The sequence below is a fragment of the Schistosoma haematobium genome, chromosome 7 (genome assembly GCF_000699445.3).
Source record: "Schistosoma haematobium chromosome 7, whole genome shotgun sequence".
In the NCBI taxonomy this organism is placed as follows: Eukaryota; Metazoa; Platyhelminthes; class Trematoda; order Strigeidida; family Schistosomatidae; genus Schistosoma; species Schistosoma haematobium.
This window is the reverse complement of record NC_067202.1, coordinates 6,387,301-6,408,908: the sequence shown is the minus strand read 5'-3', so window position 1 is coordinate 6,408,908 and position 21,608 is coordinate 6,387,301. Positions and strand designations below refer to the sequence as shown.

The 21,608-nt window shown below is 34.8% G+C and overlaps 1 protein-coding gene across 3 annotated transcripts in view; it reads right to left on the bottom strand.

Annotated features, from left to right (window-relative positions):
* Positions 1–8,608: 8,608 nt before the first annotated feature.
* Positions 8,609–21,608, bottom strand: part of PRMT3_1 (Protein arginine N-methyltransferase 3) — a gene marked incomplete at its 5' end in the record, with an annotated part of 30,609 nt that continues 17,609 nt past the window's right edge. For 2 of the 3 annotated variants that reach the window (XM_051217879.1, XM_012939196.2), the window contains 4 exons: positions 8,609–10,576; positions 11,676–11,763; positions 14,898–15,416; positions 17,096–17,168. In XM_051217879.1, coding sequence (XP_051064310.1) covers positions 10,446–10,576; positions 11,676–11,763; positions 14,898–15,416; positions 17,096–17,168 — 811 coding nt within the window. In that variant the 3' untranslated portion in view covers positions 8,609–10,445. Of the gene's footprint in view, positions 10,577–11,675; positions 11,764–14,897; positions 15,417–17,095; positions 18,195–21,608 lie in introns of all 3 variants that reach the window. The other variant, XM_051217881.1, reaches the window with a different exon arrangement.

Below are 21,608 nucleotides of genomic sequence, written 5' to 3'. Positions count from 1 at the left end.
GTACAAGTCAGAAAAGAAATAAGTACAGAAAAAATGTTGGCTAGGTACCCACGTAGTTCATTTTTTGTTTACTGTTCATACTACTCGTTAATATTCAGTAATTGGTTACTTTTTTATTAATTCCCAAACGTACGTTTTTGTTGTGTAGTATCTTCAATAATTTACATAAACCTAGAGTATTTACCGTACTTATTACTGTAATTACACTCTCTAAACCGTCCTAACAGTTATTTCTAGGATTTATGGATCTCATGAATGTTTGTTTAAACGCAACAATTTCCATATTTGTGTGCTCTTATTGCTTATTTTAATCGCTGGCAATCTTTGATTGACTTTAGACACATAGTTCTTTTCACAACAGATGCCTTACGAGTTCAGGTTTGTAATTGATGTACATACAGTTCACATTATTTAAACCCTTTTTTAGATAAACCGTAGTTTAAGAACCTATATTTCAAGCGTATCTCAATCATGTGGTTAAGTCTTGTCAGGTGAGTGTACTTGCATGTCGGTGATAATGTCTGTCTCATTAGGATTGAAGCCAAGCTCCTTTGACTTCAAATGTCCACCCGTTACCAACATATCTGCTAATTCCATATAACCATCAATTTGTTCAACAGGCATGGTGATACTTCAAAATGACTTTATTGTTACATATTGATTCTCTACAAATTCCCTCGATATAAACATTTTGAGATTAAGTTCCAACATGAACATCAACACCGAAGATGCAGGTACCTCCAGCTGACGAGTCCCAAATAGAATGAAATGAACGCCATGGATCCTACTGCTAAATACAATCTATGGATTATAAACACTTGGACGGTATCATCACTTTTTACATTATATTGCGAATTGATTGAAGTTAGACATGTATACTATTGGATGCTGGCTCAGTAGTTAGGCGGTTAATCGTTCGTGTTCAAGAATGAAGTTACTGTGTTCGATTCCATACGACGGGGCCATGTGGGTTCCTATTGTTGAGTTGTTCTATATTAGGACATAATGAGCCTCCAATGCTTCCACATTCATAATGATGGTTTAGCTAATATCAGTTCGTGACTTAAACCATGAAAATTATACATGCTCCACAAACCCTTCCGTAATTATAAATAGTTCTGTTGAACAGGGAATAAATATTTATTTATACATAGTGCATTATTGAAATCCGGTGGATTATATATATACCCGTACAATTTGTAGTACATCAACCGGCGGCCTGCTTGAATATCTAAGCTACCTGTTCTTGTAATCTGGATATTTAAACAAGTTACCTGTCTTTTTTGTCTTAACACATCATTATGTCTATTACTCGCATAATCTATTCAGGCGAATTCAGGTAAAATTCACGACCTTTCACTATACAATAAGTGACATCATGGTGGCTGACAGTAAATATGCATTGAAAGGAATGAACATTATTCAGATGTTGATTCCTGAAATGTTAACATTTAACTGGCGATCACACAATATTTATCGTCAGGTTCGATCAAGAAATTCTATATTGTATCAAAAATATAACAATAATGATAATAATAATCACCTGGTTATCATCTTGTAAGGTTTTTAAATCTGCTTCTAAAGTGAGAGCATCAATTCTTACTGCATCAATTTCACGTAGAACACTAAGAAAATGAAAATGCAATCATTGCATTGAGTGATGACGATGCCATAAAAACAGAACTTAAGTGTGTTTTTACCAGAAGGAAAATAAAAAACGTTACACAGTGTGAGCATGATGCGAACTTATTAAAAATATTAAGTTATGTCGTCAGGCATTTGAGAAACATCTACAATTAATTGAGAAGTTATCTGCCACTTGAAACCGAAGACAAAAAATGACAAACTCCATTTCTTTTAGTTAATCAGCATCTTAACAGAATCTTTTAAAAGACTATTTCATTTTGATGCTTCCTAATGAGAATCAGGTGAATAGCCAAAAGTGTTACTACTTAGAGAGACAATTTATGAAAGTTCCAAGGTGATTTCATTTGATAATAATTGTACGGTGCGATCAATAAGTTAATTCACCAACGACAGTGTTAAACGACCACCAATTTTATCAAGCCAAGTAGCTAACTTGTTCTGACTTTGACCAGCCTAAAACTCTGTGTTCGACAGCTTAGAATTGCATTTGTAGGTGAATAATTCCTACAACAATTACCATATTAATGTAATAAGTTTGGGGAGATTGTTAAGTTTGGTAGATCGCATCAAAAAGTCGAGCTAGCTACACAACCACCGGAAACGAGGATATAAGAAACAGCGGTTTTGTTATAGTATGGGAGTGCTTAGAGATACACACCGATGACCGCACTAACCATTGAACATTGGACCAACTAAGATCAATCTGTGATGTAAACCACACGCTTCAACAATTTCCACAAAACCCCTACATTGTCTTACCAACGTTAAATAGTTTGAAAAGATGTCATGTATTCGTCGCATCAAAGTACCTCTATTTCCGTGTTGATGTTCAAACTGAGATTTGAATTTAGTAGTACATTGAGCTTCAAACTTATTATGCACTGAAGAACTGAGTTCAGATATAACCACAAGTCTATGATAAGATGAAAATATTGAGGCAATCTCCTCAGGATGGACATATGCCAATAAAGACCGGTCGATTGTAATCCTTAACATCAATAACGGGAAAATAAAAAGCATTACAAATAAAAACTATTTCGATCTGACTTTGTGATTGGACCCACCATAAACAGAAAAATGACGTTTTCGGATTTCGAGAGGAGTACAAAACCTACAGAGAACTGACCTACCACTGATTGGTCAGTATTTTTAAAGTTCATAGAACTTGTGACGTGGTGAATGATCCCTAACCAATTTTTTTTACTTGAAATACAACAGTACTTGCTTACCGAGGAATAGAAACAATGGCTTCTTGACAAGTATGATCTAGTGTTTGCATTACATCCTGTATAATGGAAATAGTAAAATAAGTATGATTACGCAATTCAAGAGAGTCTGAATTAACTAGTAATAATCAGACAATCATACCCAATATATAGCTGGTACACACATGCGTCAATTCAACTTATCACATCATACCGGGACAACGAGAAGAACTAAATAGTGTTTCAAAACAGGATAATATGATTGTATCATTTAAGGTTTAGGATGAAAAAAAAATTTGGATGGGTCTAACACAGTGTGACCGATTCTGAAAAACCACATAACGTCTGCAACCATTAATTATAATTACGAGAAACTGGACTACTTACATGGCACAGTCCAACGGTTAATGACTTTATAGATTGATGTCATGTCTTGATTTCCGGTCACTTGCTTTTTCCAACATACTCCCACATTAACATTGTGGTTGATCATGTGATATATGTATTTACCATCTCAATCGATGAAGATACACGACCTAACCGACTGATTCTCCGTGTTCACCTAGAATTCTGAGTTTAATTTTAGCATAGCTCACTCTATGATCCCAATATACAACAATAATGTTACGAATACAACTATGATTGAATAGTATTAAATTAAGAACATACTCCCTTTTTAAAGACAACGTTTCACAGCCACAGAGCAGAATAGGACGAACTCTTGAGAAGAGAAATTATCACGCCCACACCACAAGCTGACAAATGTCAAGGGATCTAGCTGAATACATGAGATTTCATCAGACATCATGCTGGTTCAATTTCATAAGCAAGGTGTACACATATAATTATAAATGAACTGATCCTCTCTGTAAAATTTAAACCAATTATCTGTCAACTACTACAAAAACTTAGATGTACTCATTGCGTTATTCGAACCAAACACCAGCTAATCATTAATTTTCATCAAATGCTTGATCAATGACTCTACAACTTGAGACTAATTCTGTGGTATTGTAGTGAACGAGAACACAAGTGAGGACAATCGAATGTAATTGAACACGAAATTACACAACATCTTACTAATATCTGAGAACCATACAGTGAATACTTAATTTGCAAAGTGTCAATCAATTGTCTCAAACTTGACTGTTCATTTTGCAAATATCAGTCAATCGTCTCAGACTTCATTGTTCCTGCATTTTCATGCCAATTGCTTTTTGTTTCCATTCTTTCCTTCTCGACCTTCTGCTGCCAGACATTCTAATCCTGACTACCGTTATATACTACTCATGTAGATATAAATAGTACACAACACAATATTACTAATCATCTTACATAAAAATCTGGACAGTATAAATGTTTATACGTAAAAGCAGAAACTGCATTTTAATTTAGAAAATAAAATCAGACGTTTACAAAACGAAGAATCTGTGTGTAGGCGTGTAACGTGTGCTTACTTTCATTTGAGTTTGAAGTTGTAACACAAGATCAGATGCTTTTTGCTGAAATGAAAAAATGGACAAGATAATGAAGAAAGCATAAACAAATTTAAACGAGCACAATCTACTCAGTAATTAATTATTATTATTACTCTCACTTTTTCTCTTTCTTCTGGTGGTTAAACGAATTATGATAATCTACACGTCTAAGAGGATACATTGAATACAATGGACAGCTTGGATGTAACTAGACGATTTAGATTTCGCAGATGACCTAGCTCTTCTATCCCATACACACCAACAAGTGCAGATGAAGACAACCAATGAAGCAGCGATTTACACAGTAGCAGGCCTAAACATACACAAAGGAAGTGACAAGATCTTAAAACACAACACATAGAAAAACAACCAATTCACACTTGATGGAGAAGCTAAGGAAGATGTGGGAACTTTTACGCGTCAGGGAAGTATCATTGGTAAACAACGAGAATCTGATGTAAATGTGAAGAAATGGATTGATAAGGCAAAGGCAGAATTCTTAAAACTTAAGAACATATAGAATTCAAAACAACTGTCAAAGAACACATTACTTCGGGAATTGAAGACAGACGTCAAGAGAATGAATAGCACTTGTTAAGAACTGGAAGGGAGAGCCCATGATAGAGTAGGTAGAAGAATCCTGATCAGCATCCTAGGCTCCACGGGGGTTAACAGCATTAGGTAAGTGATTAGTAAGTTACTACTACTACTACTACTAATAATAATAATAATAATACGAAAAGTTTCAAATGAATTACGAGAGGGCATTTACTGTCATGTTTATATAAGATTAAAAACTTTTAAGAATATTAGAAAATACATAGTTCATAATGTGAGATTGAAAACAATAGAAGATTGTTGAAAAGGAAGAACAATCAAGAACTCTTTAGGTACAGTATATATATTTGGGTAGATGAAGAGTCCGCAGTAAATATTGGCTGATATAAGCTTCATGTTATTTTGTATTAGTCAGAAAAGGGTATGTGCAATCTTGAAAAAATTGATGCTTTTTGAAGGATTCAAATCTGGAACAATCAGCTCAACAATGGATCTTAACACTGAGCTATTCAGGTAGTAACCGATATCCTATATGACTGAGATATTGATTTTAATTGATCATTTAAAAGTGATTTCAATTAAATTTCGCTAGTTTTTTTTAAGGGTTAATTGAATTCTGTAGATCAAGTTGTAATATGGTCTTTAGTGTGAGTTAATATTGCGTCCAATATCATTTCAAATAATGCGAAACCTATGTTCGAGGTTTTCTACCAACTATCTCCCTTCAATTACCCAAAAACATATATGTATTAATATCCACCTGAATATTTTTTTTTCAGTCCCTGTAATGATTTTGATAATTAACGCAAACTCTAAGAGACCGTCTAAAAAATGGGTGTTGAGGTGACATCTTCTGTTCATGTCGATAGAGAAAGCATTAGTGAATAAATCAAGCAAAAGCAAATACTCAACATTTATTCTTGAAAAGAATTGAGAACTTTCATTGAATCTATAAAATATTAAAGATCATCTATGAAAACAATTCATTGGAGGGAAATAGATAATATACATAGATAGACCAAGCACTACTGTGAGAACTGTGAAGACTCCAAGATTGATGGAAGATCAGATAAAATCAAAACTGACGAGTAAATTAAGCAGTTTGATCACCACAAATGAAGCTTATTCAAAATGTGATATAATTGTTGCACACTGAATTTCGTTAACCAAACTCTTTATGATCACAGTACTAAGAGTAATATATAGAATGTATTTTGATCTTTCAATAGATTAGGTGTTTAGTCAATTAATATATAATTCTATTATAACAACATATACACAAAAATGGACAAAAAATAAACAACCTATTAGTTAACTAGAACTTACATCTAATTGATTAAGATCAGAAGTACATGATTTCAATGTTTCATTTATCCAGTGTACATGGTTGAAATCAGGCTGAGCGAAACGACTGAAATCCTAAAAATCATAACAGTAACGATAATAATAGCGATATTTACTCAAAACAGACAATAATTAATCAGTTCATGATGAAAAATAACTTCGTATTTAACAATTCACATAAATCTTTTATACAATTTAGATAAGTAATTGTACATTTCTTAGTCTTAAAACGATTGAATTCCATCAGTTATGCTTTCTCAGTCATGTGAAACACATTTTGTGTAAGGGTTGTGATACTATCCGACTGCCCAGACCAAAGTGGGTGAAGCGGGACTCGGACTCGTGGTTTAAAGTTGAGCGCATCGATCACTAAGTCACCGCATGCCTTGTCAACACGAGAATCTATTCTCACCAATTAAAACATAATTATCTTAGAATTGTATTTAAAAATGATTGATATCGGAAATATGAACTACTTTGACTCGGTAGTGGGGAGGTGGCATTTTCACCACGAAACCCAAAAATAATGAGTTTGATTCCTGGGGGGTTCGTGTGAGTGTATATTATTGATAAATCCTAAATGAAGACAAAATCAGCTGTTTAGCAGTCGTTTATATGATGTTTCAAAGTATTAGAAAAAACTGGAGTTACGTTTATTTTACATAATTGTAATAACAGGTAGAAAGATACATTCGAAACCGCATTGAGATTGAGCACATATAAAATGCACATTTTTTTAGAGTATACGAATTTACAAAACGTTCATCAGATACAAATAAGAATTAATGAATCTGCACCAAATTATTTGACCACTTACAATATCGTCTATAATCTCGATTCAATCAAGAGGTCTACATTGCACTCTCACTATCTATCTCTCTATACATAACTGACATTAAAAATTGGTTTAGCAATTCAGATTAGGAACAATCAAACCAAGTGACACTAGCCCATGAATTCATATTGACTGTTGAACTGCGTTGTGTAAGCGGATGAAGATTACCCAGTTGAGGTCTTCGCAATTTTCATAACCAATAGTTGGAGACGTTTGATGAAATAGCTCAGAAACGATCACAACGGTGTAGATTCGTTTACTCTTTTCTCCTTTTTGATCTTGAGTTTTAAAATCATCTACTTTTTATTTTATTCTATGAATTTATTATTCCTTTTCCACTCATATTCTCTGTGCCTAATATTTTCTGTCATTGATATTGTTACTACTCTTAATACTCTAACATTTGTCTTGATAATTTCATCTCCCTTTACTGATATTATAGCCGTAACTTGAATGGATGCACATATATGTACCAGGTTATACGCATTGTTTTATGCCTGTGAGGTCTAATAATTTACTAGATTCACTTATTCAAACTGAACCACGTGTTTGGTGAGAACAATCAATTCTTGACTTCTCATGAGAATATGACTGTTTTACACAATGACTAATGAATAATAAACAATGGTTCATATTTGAAAACTCTTGATATTAGAAAAAAACCACACAAACACTTGAATAGACAACAATAGAGATATCATATTACGGTTCAGAAAATTTTCTGGTATTTTTGGTGTATGTGTATGCATGAGGATGTACGTTAAATATATATGCACACAAAATTGAATTTCTATCCTGTAGCACAGTATTAAAGTGAAAATACTGAGATACTAAGGCTCATTAAATAGATTTAAAACAAGTGACTTTGGAACGCAGGATTGTTTTGTCAAATGAAAGAAAATATGTATGTTTTATACTTAATATGGGCTTGGTTACAGTGAGCTATCTCTACTGCAGCGAACCAATGCGACAATCAACATTGAACTAAATCTTTTCAATAAGTTAGATGGTTGGAAATATTTGACATGAAACCCCTGCATGATTAAACCTTCATGTTAGTTAGTACTCGTCAGCAAGATATTTATCTTTAATCTTCAAGAGACCGATGACCCTTGATGGATTTGAATATCAGTCACTTAATTTCACGGCCTAAGACGTTACCACTGAACTATGTGACAACAATCAGCGTTCCATAAGACTGAGATGTACTTACAATCGTTTTTTAATTGAGTAGTAGTGACCAATGTCATGTGTGTGTAGTCCTTTTGTACTGATGATCGACTTCAATCGATTAGGTTGCTAACTGGACCCCAGTTTAACTAGCTCGATGTGACAAAATAAAAAATATATTGAACGAACTCTATGGATAATGAAGAAACTTAACTCGGAAAATCCCTACCAAATAAAATAAGTGTAATTTTAATAACATTTAGTACTTCGTATATTTATATAGAGAATATGTTTTGCTTCATATAGCCACAAAACAATGAATATATTTTGTTGAGATAACGAACCGATCTAATTTGGACAATCACTGGAAGCAAGTAGCTGAGTCTTTTTAGTAAGGGACTGCCCAGAAGTGTACATCCGTGACTCCGTCACTGAGGATGGAACACAGAACCTACAGTTTCACGCTAGAAAACTTGCACTCTAAACCTCTAAGCCAGCATTCAACGGTGTACATGTCTAACTACAAACAATACTCAATATTGAGCGATCATCTCCCATTGTCTTTGGTCGGTAGCATCGTTACGTCCGACACACTTGAACTCCATTCGACACGGCTGCCTAATAGAACTCCCAAAATTTCCTCTCGATGTTAGTCACTAGTGAGCGCACAACCAGTCATAGAATGTGTCCGTGAATTTGAATGGCATATTTCTTTCAATAGGTAATATGCATACAATATGTAGCATGTGTTCTTTCATTTAGTAAGTGAATGCTGAAAGTAAGAGCATACATTTTTATGAAAGGACACACCTCAGCTCAATTGTTGTCCAACAGTCACCAAGCACAAAACTTTACTGGGTAACAAACTTTTTATCAACAATTAGATGTAAACTTGTTTATACAGGTGCTATAGAATTTATCCTAAGAGGAATATTTTCCTTCGATGCTCATATGATTAACAGTAATCTCAGGTGGAACTTTGGAATAATGTATCGTCTAAGTAGTCTAATTAATATTATGTGACGTGAGCCATATTTAAAGGAACTGGATTAGCAGTGGTCTTCACAACTTCAGAGTGACAATAGTGCGAAGGACGACTACTTGAGGTCATTCACAAACAGAATCTTTTGGGGTAGACACAAGGACTCATTTAACTCTATGAATAGTGGATGAACAATTTGACTAAAGTTGTAAAACGTGTGCTGCTATTATTGTTAAATTTAGACTTATTGAGTAACGGAAAGGTATCATGCGAACTCTAAAATGTAAAGAAATATGTTAGCGTCTTAATCCGTATGCGATCTAATACACTAAATCAATTGATCAACGATGTTGTACAAAAATGTCTCTATCTAGCCATTTTCACTGATCGTTAGTTTTTTACGATCGTCTTCCAATAAAAATCAATCTCTTAGACAAGAGTATTCATATTCTAGAATAGTGAATTAATGGTTACGATGTACAGCTGTGGCTTAGCGATCAAATCGTCCGAGTTTCGATCACTCTATCCCAAGTTTGAAATTTAATCCACTCACATTGCTTTGGGCAACCAGGTACTATCATTAGCTTTCTCACGTTGAGTCTGGCTCAACATCATAATGCCTGGTGAATACACTAATTTACAATTAATATGTTCGATTTTAAATCATGAAGTCGCAGGTTCAAACCTCTATATTCATCTACTTTGACTCGGATAACTGATAGTAGCTACTCACCATCACATAACTCAAAGCCTAGTGTACACAAATCTGAACCCCATAAATGAGTTGTTAGAAAAACAACTTTATTCTCATAAGCTGAATAGAATTCAAGTATAAAAGCACAAATATAGACAAAAACATCAAATCATGACAACAAATAAATACAATGAACATTACACAATCCCAATAGATTTTTAATGAAACATACCAACAACAAAAAAGCAGAAGCCTAGGTGACAATAAATAAGCTTTATTCAAATGAATATACTGAATTACAAAAATGTCATGTAACACATTGTGGGTGAATGGGGGGTGGGCTGTATTTATTGTTGTTGTTTTTTCTCTCGTATGCAATTGTAGGTTAATCGTATCTCTTTTTATTTTTTAAAAAAAAGTACATATCTAAGGTTATTTACTTATTGTCTACTTTGATCAAATTACTTTTTATACATGTTAACTTCTTCTTTTTCTTATTGTTCTTCACTTAATCAGTGTAGGCTTTGATGATTTAACCGATTAAATCAAACGTTTGTTTGATTTCAGGTGAATTTTCTGTTTCACCAATTAATAGATTGATTTCTAAGCCACGATTATCGGTAGTTGCACGACGAATAGTTATTATGCCAGAGATTTTATCGCCTAATAATAATAATGATAATAATAATAAACTGGAAGATTAAAGTGAAATAATGAAAGGAAAAAAAGGTTAAATAATATGTATTACAATGTTAGAATAAATGCATTAACTAACTGATCTATGAAGTAGAGATTTAATTGATACAGTGAGATACACTTGTTTGCGATGTCTGGTGACACCACTGTGAAAGTTCTAAATGAAGTAACATTGAGACGGTGGAATTCAAACTCATAAACTATTATTATACGTTTTACCATTCTTGAGTTATACCCAGTATATTAATTATTACTTCCCTCATTCACAACCACATTTGGTTAATTCTTGTACAAATGTTGTTTCAGATTTTATTGGTAGGTTGTGGTTTGTTTGATTGGTATATAAACTCAGTATGTTTGAAATATAATGATTCATATCACAGAGGCTCGGATTGGTGTTCTGGACTTAACTGGCTGGGCTAGGCAGGGAGCAGGACCAATCAGGACTCTAGGCTGCTGGCACATGTTTTGCGCGTCCTTGGTCCGATCGATAACTCACTGCCGTCTAATCGGCGGTCACAAGTTATAACAGATACCAAATGATTGGAAATGAATGAAAGCTATAACCATCACATTATGCTACACCATAACAAAGAGTGATTTAAATTCACTTGGTATTGTTTTGCTTGTACCTTCCCAATGAGGCTTAAGACTGCGATTGATCAGTCTGTTATTGGCATGTGTGCACAATGTGCGGATTGCCTCGATATAGCCTTAAGTCGTAAGCTCAGTAGCTAAATGGATAAGGTGATGGCATTTGAAGCGAATGGTACTGGATTCGAGTCCTGGAGTGAACATCAACTCTGAGATGCAGGTACATCCAGCTGACGAGTCCCAAATAGGCCGAAACGCGCGTCCTGGATTCCATTGCTAGCCACTATCCATCTTTGCTTATAAAGAGTGATTTAGTTATGAAGACAACACGAATAAAACTTATATTTGTTACAGTGATGATGATTGACCAAGCCAGTTGGGTTTTAAACAATTCAGTTATCAAGAAAAAACGATGGAATTAGAATAATAGGAAAAATTATTGCCCACTGTTGTTTTGTGTATTCTCATTTACCTGGTTTCACAGGAATCGGCTTATCTAAAAATAGTAACGTTTGCTTCCAATGTGTTAAAGGAGTACTTGGGGATGTTGAAAATTCAACCTATGGAGGAAAATAATGAGGATAAAAATAGTAATTACGTCACGGAAGATTTCTTTTAAACAAAACATAATAGATTACTAAGGGGAGATCACAATTACTCAATCAGCCATAATTAACGTAGAACTTGGCACAAATGTGCCTTGGCACGAGCACCCACAATAGGTAAGGACAATGAGGGGAAGTTAGCAACTGACAAGCTGGGCCAATATGATATCAATTCAACATTAAATGATAGGTGAGAAATGTTGACAGGTGCACGATATTGGTCGAGGTTTGCCCTGATCATCCGAGGAACATGGATACATGCTATTGGCCGAAATCTAGCTCAATTGTTCGGATGACTTATATTGAGATTTATAAATGAGTTTGCACTCATAGTTCGATCCAGGTTTTCCAATAAGACATCCTATTTGTTCCTCGTCTTCTTACTTACGTAGCTGATTTAATTCGAGCATCTGGAACGTGTTATCAGTATCAGAATCAAACGACCGCCTAACACAATAAAAGCATGAATACCAAGAGTCAAAATGGTTTCAGTAGTGTTAATATTGAGCAAGGATAAATAAATAGAATATGGCTCTAAAAAAAACAAAATGAATATGTATGAATACTGGAACTTATGAATTAGAGGAACACAAGAAATTAACACATTTCCGGAATTATGACTGATCTTGAGCCACATCAACCAACGTCTCCCATAACTAGTTATAGTAATTATCGTACGGACCACAAGCCGGTGACTGCACCCACCAGCGCAGTTCGAATAAACAGTCAATTATCCAATGATATGACGCCATGTCTTGGTTTGACCACCACTAGCTTTCTTACAAGTTTAATGTTATTTGGCAATCATCTCATTAAGATATACCTGATATGTTATGATATTCATCAGGATTCAATTATCAATAATTTTTTATTATAATAATAATGTACATTCTAAAAACAATATTGAATGATTAACACAGTGATTAAAAGATGTGGGAGAATGTATTAATTATAATAAACAAAATAAGTATTTACCAAAAACTAAAAAACATGTAATCAAACAGTTCTTAGATTGCATAATATTTAATAAAAGAATTAACCAAATATTTTGATTAAAAAAATTCATTTTGAGATGATGGAGAAGATTCGTAGCTGATGTGGATGATTTTGGTGGACTTTTGTTCTTTGAGCTGGATGGTTTGGTCGTGGAGCTTTCATTGTTCTTCTGAACGACATCATCAGTACAAACTTGATTTTTATAAATAGTTATATAATAATTAAGAGATGTATGTAGAAAATATGTTGAAACTTTAAAAGTAAAGAAAATTGGAAATTCATCCAAGTATTTATGAAAAGAACAAGAGTTAATCATAGTTCAGATATAATCCACTCCTAAATCGGTGTCCAAAGTGGAGAGGGGGGGGGAGAAAGCGATTATACAAACTTCTTCGGAGTACAAAGATTAAATTTAGTGAAAAACTGATTTTCATATTTCATTTATTTGGGACCCATGAGATTGGACTATGAAACAGAAGCGAGTGATTGTATTGATCTAGTCCGAGTATTGATTTTCGTCCCCTAAATTGTTTATTTAGCACCAATAATGCGGAAAATCAAACAGAAGTCGAGAGAAACACTAAATGACTATTGGTCTATGATGCAGTTCTCCACGATCGCTCGCTCGCCCAATAGTCAGAATAGAGAAAATCTCAAACAAAAAACAAATCCTTATGATACAAATAGAATTTACGAATCACTTATACGATGATCTGGTTGGCGTTTTTCAGCAAGGATTTCTTCTACGAGATTGTGTTCCTGACCCCATCCCCAACCCTCTTCCTTTACTCAGGATTGGGACTATTCGTGACCTTAGAAGAGCTACAAGCGGAAAAGATTGCCCAGGGCAGAGTTCGATGTAGAATCTTAGTGAGAAACCAATCGCTACTCCACGATGGGCAACGGATGAAAATAAGTACGCATACAATAATCTAGGACAAAATCCTGACTATGCATTAACAGAATTAAATTATAATATAAACATAACCGCGCCGTAGATGGAAGAGAACTGAATAACCATGATTCTCCATCGAACACTGTCTTGGGCAACCCTTGTGTCCGGTCTGTAGATGCTTGTTCCTTCTCCCAAATCTTCCAGAATAGAATGTGGAGCATATTTGCAGTTACCTCTATGCCGGACTTCAGTGCTTCAGCTGGTTTATTGTCAGGTCCTGCTGTCTTCTCAACTCTTCATTTGTCTGATGGCCATCATTATCTCTTCGACCGTTGGTAGAGCGACAACTATAAATATGTTTGTAGGTGCTGGTTCGATGACTAATAGATTAAATAGAGCTGATCTATTCAAGATTTCCTGGATATGTTCTACTCATCTGTTCCACTGCTCTAGAATTCCAGTGATTGTCTGGTCTTCTTTGTCCTTAACCGGTCTCTCTGGTCTACCATATTTCGCTTGAGCTCCAAAGGAGCAGTCGAATAACTAATAAACATATGAATTTGGCAAAACCAGATAGTTTGTCTCTATTGGTCAGCTCTAATTATCAGACGATTGTACAAAAAACCGTATTCAGTCTGTCTGCAGTAAACGTTTTCTGTACAGCTCTCCGTTCTTGACCTTCGTGTTATTATTTCACCGGCAATGCTGTGGGAAACAATTAGCTAGAAAAAAGGGTTCTTTACTCAGTTAATCTTATTATCAAATGTTGGAATATGAATATTCACTTTGATCTAAATTGACAATGAAATTACCAGGGTAGGGTTCTGTGAAGATCATACAATTACGGCAGACTTTATATGATGAACTGATCTTTGGTTACGCCATCTTTGAAAACTTGGAAGTACTATATGGCCGTTTAGCCCTATCATGGGTCCTCTCGTTAAATGATTGAAGCTAGACATTAACACTATTGAATGCCAGCTCAGTGGGATAGAAGTAAAACCTCCGTATACAAGATAGAAAATCCTGGGTTTGATTCCTGGAGGTATGGTTGTGGATGAATACTGCTAAACGGTCTCAAATTAACACGAAACGGTCGTTCAATACTTTCAGGTTTTCAATGGTGGTAGTCTAGCTAAGAGCAGTTTATGATATAAAATCTATGAGAATAAAATTGATAACAAATCTTTCCGCTTACCTTACAATCGGCGTCATCATCAAAACGTACATTGAAATAGCTAACAATGGCGTCTAATTTATAACTACTACTATTGTTATTATTAGTAGTAGTTGTAGGCTGTATAATTAAATGAAATTTTTGTTCACATAAAAGTGAACAGTGATTTGATAAATTATAAATACGATTACGATGCATATCGTCTAAATCCAGTGCAACCAGTTCAAATGATTGTGTTAATATAGTAATAGGGGATATTGGCGGTGTAACATGTTCATTTGTTAAATTTAATACATGTGCTTCACTTAATGCAGCACGACGTAATGCTGGCATTTTATACCCGTATACATCATTCCAATGTTCTAAACGACGTTTACGTAAATGTTCGGAACATTGTACACCTAATAAATTTAATGTATAATGACGTGGGAAAATATGTCCATCACGGGATAAATATTTTGATGCCATTTTTAAGACAGAATCAAGCATTGATTCGAAAAACAAAAAATATCCCATCCATTCAGAGATGATTACATCGACCTGCAATAAAAATGTAAATATGTAAATAAATGAGCGAATTGAACATAAACCTACCTTGTTAATTTTATAGTTTACATCACGAACTAGTTTTTAATTAGTCAAACCATTGCAAAATCGGAAGCACTAAACAACTCTTTTGTCACAGTATAGAACTCTCCAAAAGCAGGCACTAACGATCACTCCCTAAAAGAATCGAAGTCAGGACAAACTAAGTTTAATCTATAGTGTCAACTATAAAATCAAACCATCTCCATAAACCTACTAGTTTCGTCAATGCTGAATAAATGAATAAATCAAATTCATTATGAGAAATCGTTATTAGCTGAAACAAATACGAAAGTAACTGAAATCAATTCTACAAGGGTATAAAGACTACTGAAGGATTACTAAATGAAAAAGAATGACCAAACAACTGTCAATTTTTCCGACATTCTACAATTGTGTCAACTCATATCAAATCAATAAATAAGTGTACTGAGGTTAGAAAAACCTTAGTTTACGTATTGTACAGTTTGTTAATGTTAGTCTGTTCAAAATACTTCATATTTATGATAATACACTTATACACGTTTCGCACAATCGTTGAAAACACACCAGGAAATTACAGAAATCAGACAATCTAACTCCGCAGTCGTTTCGAACGAATTTTTTTCAACATGAAGTACCTTGAGCGAATTATGCTTGCAGGCGATTTTCACAAATCACTCAGACAGTAGATTGGTGATTGGAAAATAATACGCAAAAAATTGTACATATTTAATGTTTACATTATTATAAAAGGCAGAATAATTAGCTCTTTTGGTATTGGATATGTGTTGAAAGAAAGAAATAATGGGGGTCAATTAGCATCAGATTGCAGCAAGTAAGGCGGTTTCATCTTTACTGGATTCAATGATCAGTGATCCAATTAAGTCGGCTTAAAAAAGTTAGCTTGATATCAATCATATCGATACGTATATGTATATGCATAATAACTGTTTGTCGTCTAAATGGTTTTATTCTATTCAAGAGCTGACTTATTTTCCCCGAATTCCCTGAAGGTTAATGAAAAATTCTCGAAATAAATTGATCAAATGGTTGTGTCTGTGCCCGAGAGGGTAACATATTCTTCTGTGTTATCAGGAGTGTTAGAAGACAAGACCAATCTTCCAAATATTTGATCATCGTACTTCTCGCGGCGGGGGTATTGTTTACGAAATTGAGAGGAGGAAAAGAGAATGTCCGGCGCTTCAACCGGGTCAGTGGACATGGAGGAACCATCTTGAGGAGTTAGAAAACTGATTCCGAACCAATGGTGCACACGGGTCCCAGAGTCCTGAGGGAACAAGTGCAGTATGAACCTACTCCTGGTTACCGGCTACCATGAGAATGCATTTCGTGACCTTGCGCTGCTGCCTTGTGGATTAGTTCTTTAGGTCGAAGGCTCGGGGTGTGACCCCTTAGGAAAACTATCTGCTTCGGTTTGGGCACCTGGGCACTATCACAACCCGCACACAAATCGAATGATTTATTTGGCGCATACATATTTGGTGCTCCCCTGTACCAATGTTTATGTGCTTAAATAAATAAAATAATTTTTTTAAAGAGAAAGTCTCATTTATTCCCCCCCCCAAAAAAATAAATAGGATAATTTTTAATAATTTAGAGGGAATGCAGGAAAAAATACATTAATGACCTACCTTTTTAACTGGCAATTCAACAGATTCCGCCTGACCATGAATAAAAGTAACACGTTCTAGTAAATTGTTCACTCTGTTATAGTTTTGCGGCGACGACGGGGAGAGGAAAACAAAAACCCAAATATTTAAGGGAAAAAACAATGCAACAAAAAATATGCATAAGAATGAGTCTAATAACAATAATGACGATGATAGGGTCATTTAAAAAATATAAAAATTAATCTCACAAATAAAAGAGACAATAATTACAAATTACGAAAAATGTTAGATCGATAACATTTCATTCAGTCAGTAGGTCATAAGCAATATAGAACCTGGCATATATGTCCATCGATTCAACATGCTATACCATATTACGACAAGATGAAACAATAAAGACAAATGCCAGAGTTGTATTAGGAGTAATAATAATAATGTTAGTGAGAGTAGTAAGATTATTAGGAACTAACTGCAGACAATATGACTCAAGAAATAATGAATAAGAAAAGACAATGGAGAGGTGTAAGATGATTTTCCAAAACTCAAGATTTGGGGAAGGATAACAAGTGAATGCATTTGGGGCTACTGCAGCTAATTCTGAGCTATACTGTTATAGGTCACTAAACATTGGTTAAGATAATTGCAAGGACTTTACCCAAGTAATGTCCATCTACCAACATGACTCAATCAATATGTTAGGCCAATATTTAAAGTATTTTGAAGATAGATTCTGTGATACAGAGGAGTTACATGACTGTTGAAAAATTCAATAGAAGCTAAGAAGTTCTGAACAGTTACCTTATCTTAATTTGAGTCTCATCCACAGTATGGATCAACAATCCTCCGTACTAACATACATGCACGGAATTGAACAGTGGAACTTCAGGACTTGTATTGAACACAAGAGACTATAGTAAGTCTAGATTTAAAGTTCTGAATTGATGAACTTCATTCAATCTGAGGTGTATAATATGACTATAATCTAATGTCATCGTCACTGATAAAGATTTCTGAATAACATAACAAAGTTAGATTTAACAGCTGGAAAAACCAAAATACTGCAATGAATTTACCGAGTCTGAATATAAATCAGAAGTTGCTTTCATTCTACTAATTTGAACTGGAAAAAAACATAATAAAATATTGTCATAAAATATGTAACAGGGATATATATATGTATATATATATATATATATGGGACAAGCTACAACACTGACAGAGATTGATAAAACAACCGAATACTCTAAATTAAGATTACCTTGAACAATGAAAACAGATGAGTCTCCTCTTATCCCCTCGCTTAATCTCACAGTTATTTTCTTACAATCAGAGCATCAGTAGAAAACCTAGTTCTGATGCCAAAGAGGATTGATCTGGGCAAACAAATAATATATACGCATTTAAGTATATTTGGAAAAATATTTTAAAGTAGGGACAAAAAATTTACCGTATTAAGAAACGAACTGAAAAGATATTCGTGAATGTTAACAACGGCTTAAGGAATGTCAGAAAGAAAGACATAAATTTATAGCTATGAAAAACACATTTAAAAAATTTGTAATTGTAATGAAGTATTTAGACTTTAACCGGATCGAACCGTCCACAGAAAATGTGTTTTTAAAAAATAGAGGTGATGGAACCAGACAGTGAGAATAAGGGATTGAAAGATACTTTTTCTGAATACAAGGATCAGGCCTGAATTTATTATTTGCTAATTGTGAACGTATTCTTTACTCAATTCGCCTTACAAACATAATTATAAATATACCCTATAGGAAGGCAATTTTACATTGGTTTTCGAGAGATTCGAATGTCAGCCGTGAACTTTAGAAACTGGACAGAACATCTTGATTATAAGGCACGACCACTTACAAGTACGTATCAAGACCCCTGAAGTATTAATAAGTATGAGGACTAGTGATACACCCTAGTTGCCCAAATTGCAATGACTGGAGAGGGGTATGTTGAGGATGATGTCCTCAATATCTGACTCCAAATAATAATATCCCGTAACTGAGTATTTTAGGTAGGCTTAATCTCCTAGTAGAATTGCGAATTTACTCGAGATTATTAAAAAGCCTGAACACCAGTTATAGAGATAGTTTATTGATAATGAATAACAATAATCCACAAGCGTACGGTGAGCAAGCACACGATGCAACAGAGAGTGTTAGTGAGTCTGTTAAAAAATCCATATATATTTGAGAGTTAATCGGGTGTGGATAGATTATCGATTATCTGAACATTGAGACCAATAGGAAGATAGCTTAAGAGTTAATGTACAGACATACTTTCGATCATACACACCGAAATTAACATAGTGAATTGAGTCTGAGTTACAATGACTAGATAAATGATACAGTAGTCAAATGGGCTTGCCACATAAGCTCCCATCCAGAACATTGATGTTTTTATGTACCAAAAAAAAATTGGATTAACATCTATGTTCGACAAAGAGATAAAGAACGGAACTGTTTTAAAAATGAAAGTACAACTCAATATGATTAGTAAGCGTAAAATTGTAATAACAGCTTGTGTGTTGAAACGTTTCATATCGTATATACAAGTGTATATTTAACATTAATGAATTGTATAAGGTTAAAATGTAAGCATAATGATGATCCGTGGGGCCAATAAATAAAAAAAATAGTAATCAAAATAAAGTAGGATTTTTATGTGTTATAAGAGTAGTCTCAGGATTTGGTCTAGATAAATATAGTGGTTGCTACATACCTATCTGGCCAATGTACTCTTCTTCCTGATCTTGTTGTAGTTTGTGCTGCTGCTGAACTTTGATTTGAAGTGTTGCTTGTTGCAGGTAGTTTGAATGGTGCTTGCTCTGCTGCAGGTTTAGACGGTTTTACAGTTGTCTGTTTTTTCTCAAAAATATTTCGTCTCATACCGAAAGGTACAAAAGGGCGAGTTTTACCTGTTGAGGTATCACAAGTTAAGGTGTCCTTGTTGTTTATGGGGATGTTTTGGAATAATAATTTCGTTTCCTTAGACTGCAAAAGCTTTTGTAGCTCCGTATCGAGCTTTTGATGCTTTGCCATTTCTTGATAGTCTATATCAGGGATCGAGAAGGTATTGATATTTAATCTCGATAGTGCATCTGCTGCCTCATTTGCATTGCCTTTGATATAGCGTATATCAGCTGCAAATTGTGAAATGAATTCTAGTTGACGAATTTCGCGCGGACTATATTTATCATGATTGTGCATCAAGGACTTAGTTAGGGGTTTGTGATCAGTATATATCGTGAAAGAATTGCCTTCTAACATAAAGCGAAAGTGTTTGATGGCTAAGTAGATAGCCAACAGTTCTCTACCGAATGTGCTATATTTTGTTTGCGTTGCGTTTAGCCTTTTTGAGAAAAATGCAAGGGGTTGCCATTGTTCATTGACACGTTGCTGAAGTACAGCACCTACTGCTACGTTAGAAGCGTCGGTCATTATTGCTAAAGGTGCATCAACCTTTCGTCGTGCTAGTAATGCCTCTGTGCTTAAAGCGCTTTTCAACTGATCAAATGCTTGAATTGCTTGCGGTGTCATTGCTAATGATTTAGCTCGTCCCCTTAATAAATCAGTTAGTGGTTTTGCTAAGTCTGCACATTTAGGGATAAAACGTCTGTAAAAGTTGATCATCCCAAGGAAACGTCGTAGTTTCTTGAATGAATCAGGCAAAGGATAATTTTTGATAGCTTGTGTTTCCTCAGGAACTGGTTTAATGCCTTGCTTATCAAGTACGTGGCCTAAAAAGGTGAGGGATTGTTTTCCGAACTCACATTTGTCAGGATTGACCGCTAACCCATACTCGTTTAGCTTCTCAAAAAGCATTTTCAGATGAGTTAGATGTTCATTTTCATCTTTGCTTGCTATAAGTAGGTCATCTATGTAAGCATACACAAACGGTAAGTCCCGTACCACTTGGTCAATAAAACGCTGGAAACTTTGTGCATCATTCCTTAATCCGAAAGGCATACGGACGAATTCGTATAGTCCAAAGGGGGTAGTAATGGCTGTTTTAGGAACATCGTCTGGATGAATTGGAATGTGATGGTAAGCACGGACGAGATCAATTTTTGAAAAGATCGACACGTCAGATAGGCTATGAGTGAAGTCATGCAAATGTGGGAGAGGGTATCTATCTGGTATGGTTCGGCTGTTGAGAGCTCTATAGTCACCGCACGGTCTAACTTCGGAAGAGTTCTTCTTAGGTACCATATGGAGCGGTGATGCCCACGGACTATCGGAGGGGCGTATGATGCCCAACTCAATCATTTTGTTGAATTCGTTCTTTGCGATAGCCAGACGAGAGGGATCAAGGCGTCTTGGACGTGTGAACACTGGTGGACCCTCTGTCTTTATGTGGTGTACGACGGTATGCGTCGGTTTGTCGTGTTTGAAACTCGGTCGTAATAAATCTGGAAACTGATTAAGTAAATTGACGTATTTGTCGTTCTCATGATGAGGTTTAACTAATAAATGTATGGAAGTCTCATTTGATATAATCCCTCTAATTTCCTTACTCTGTT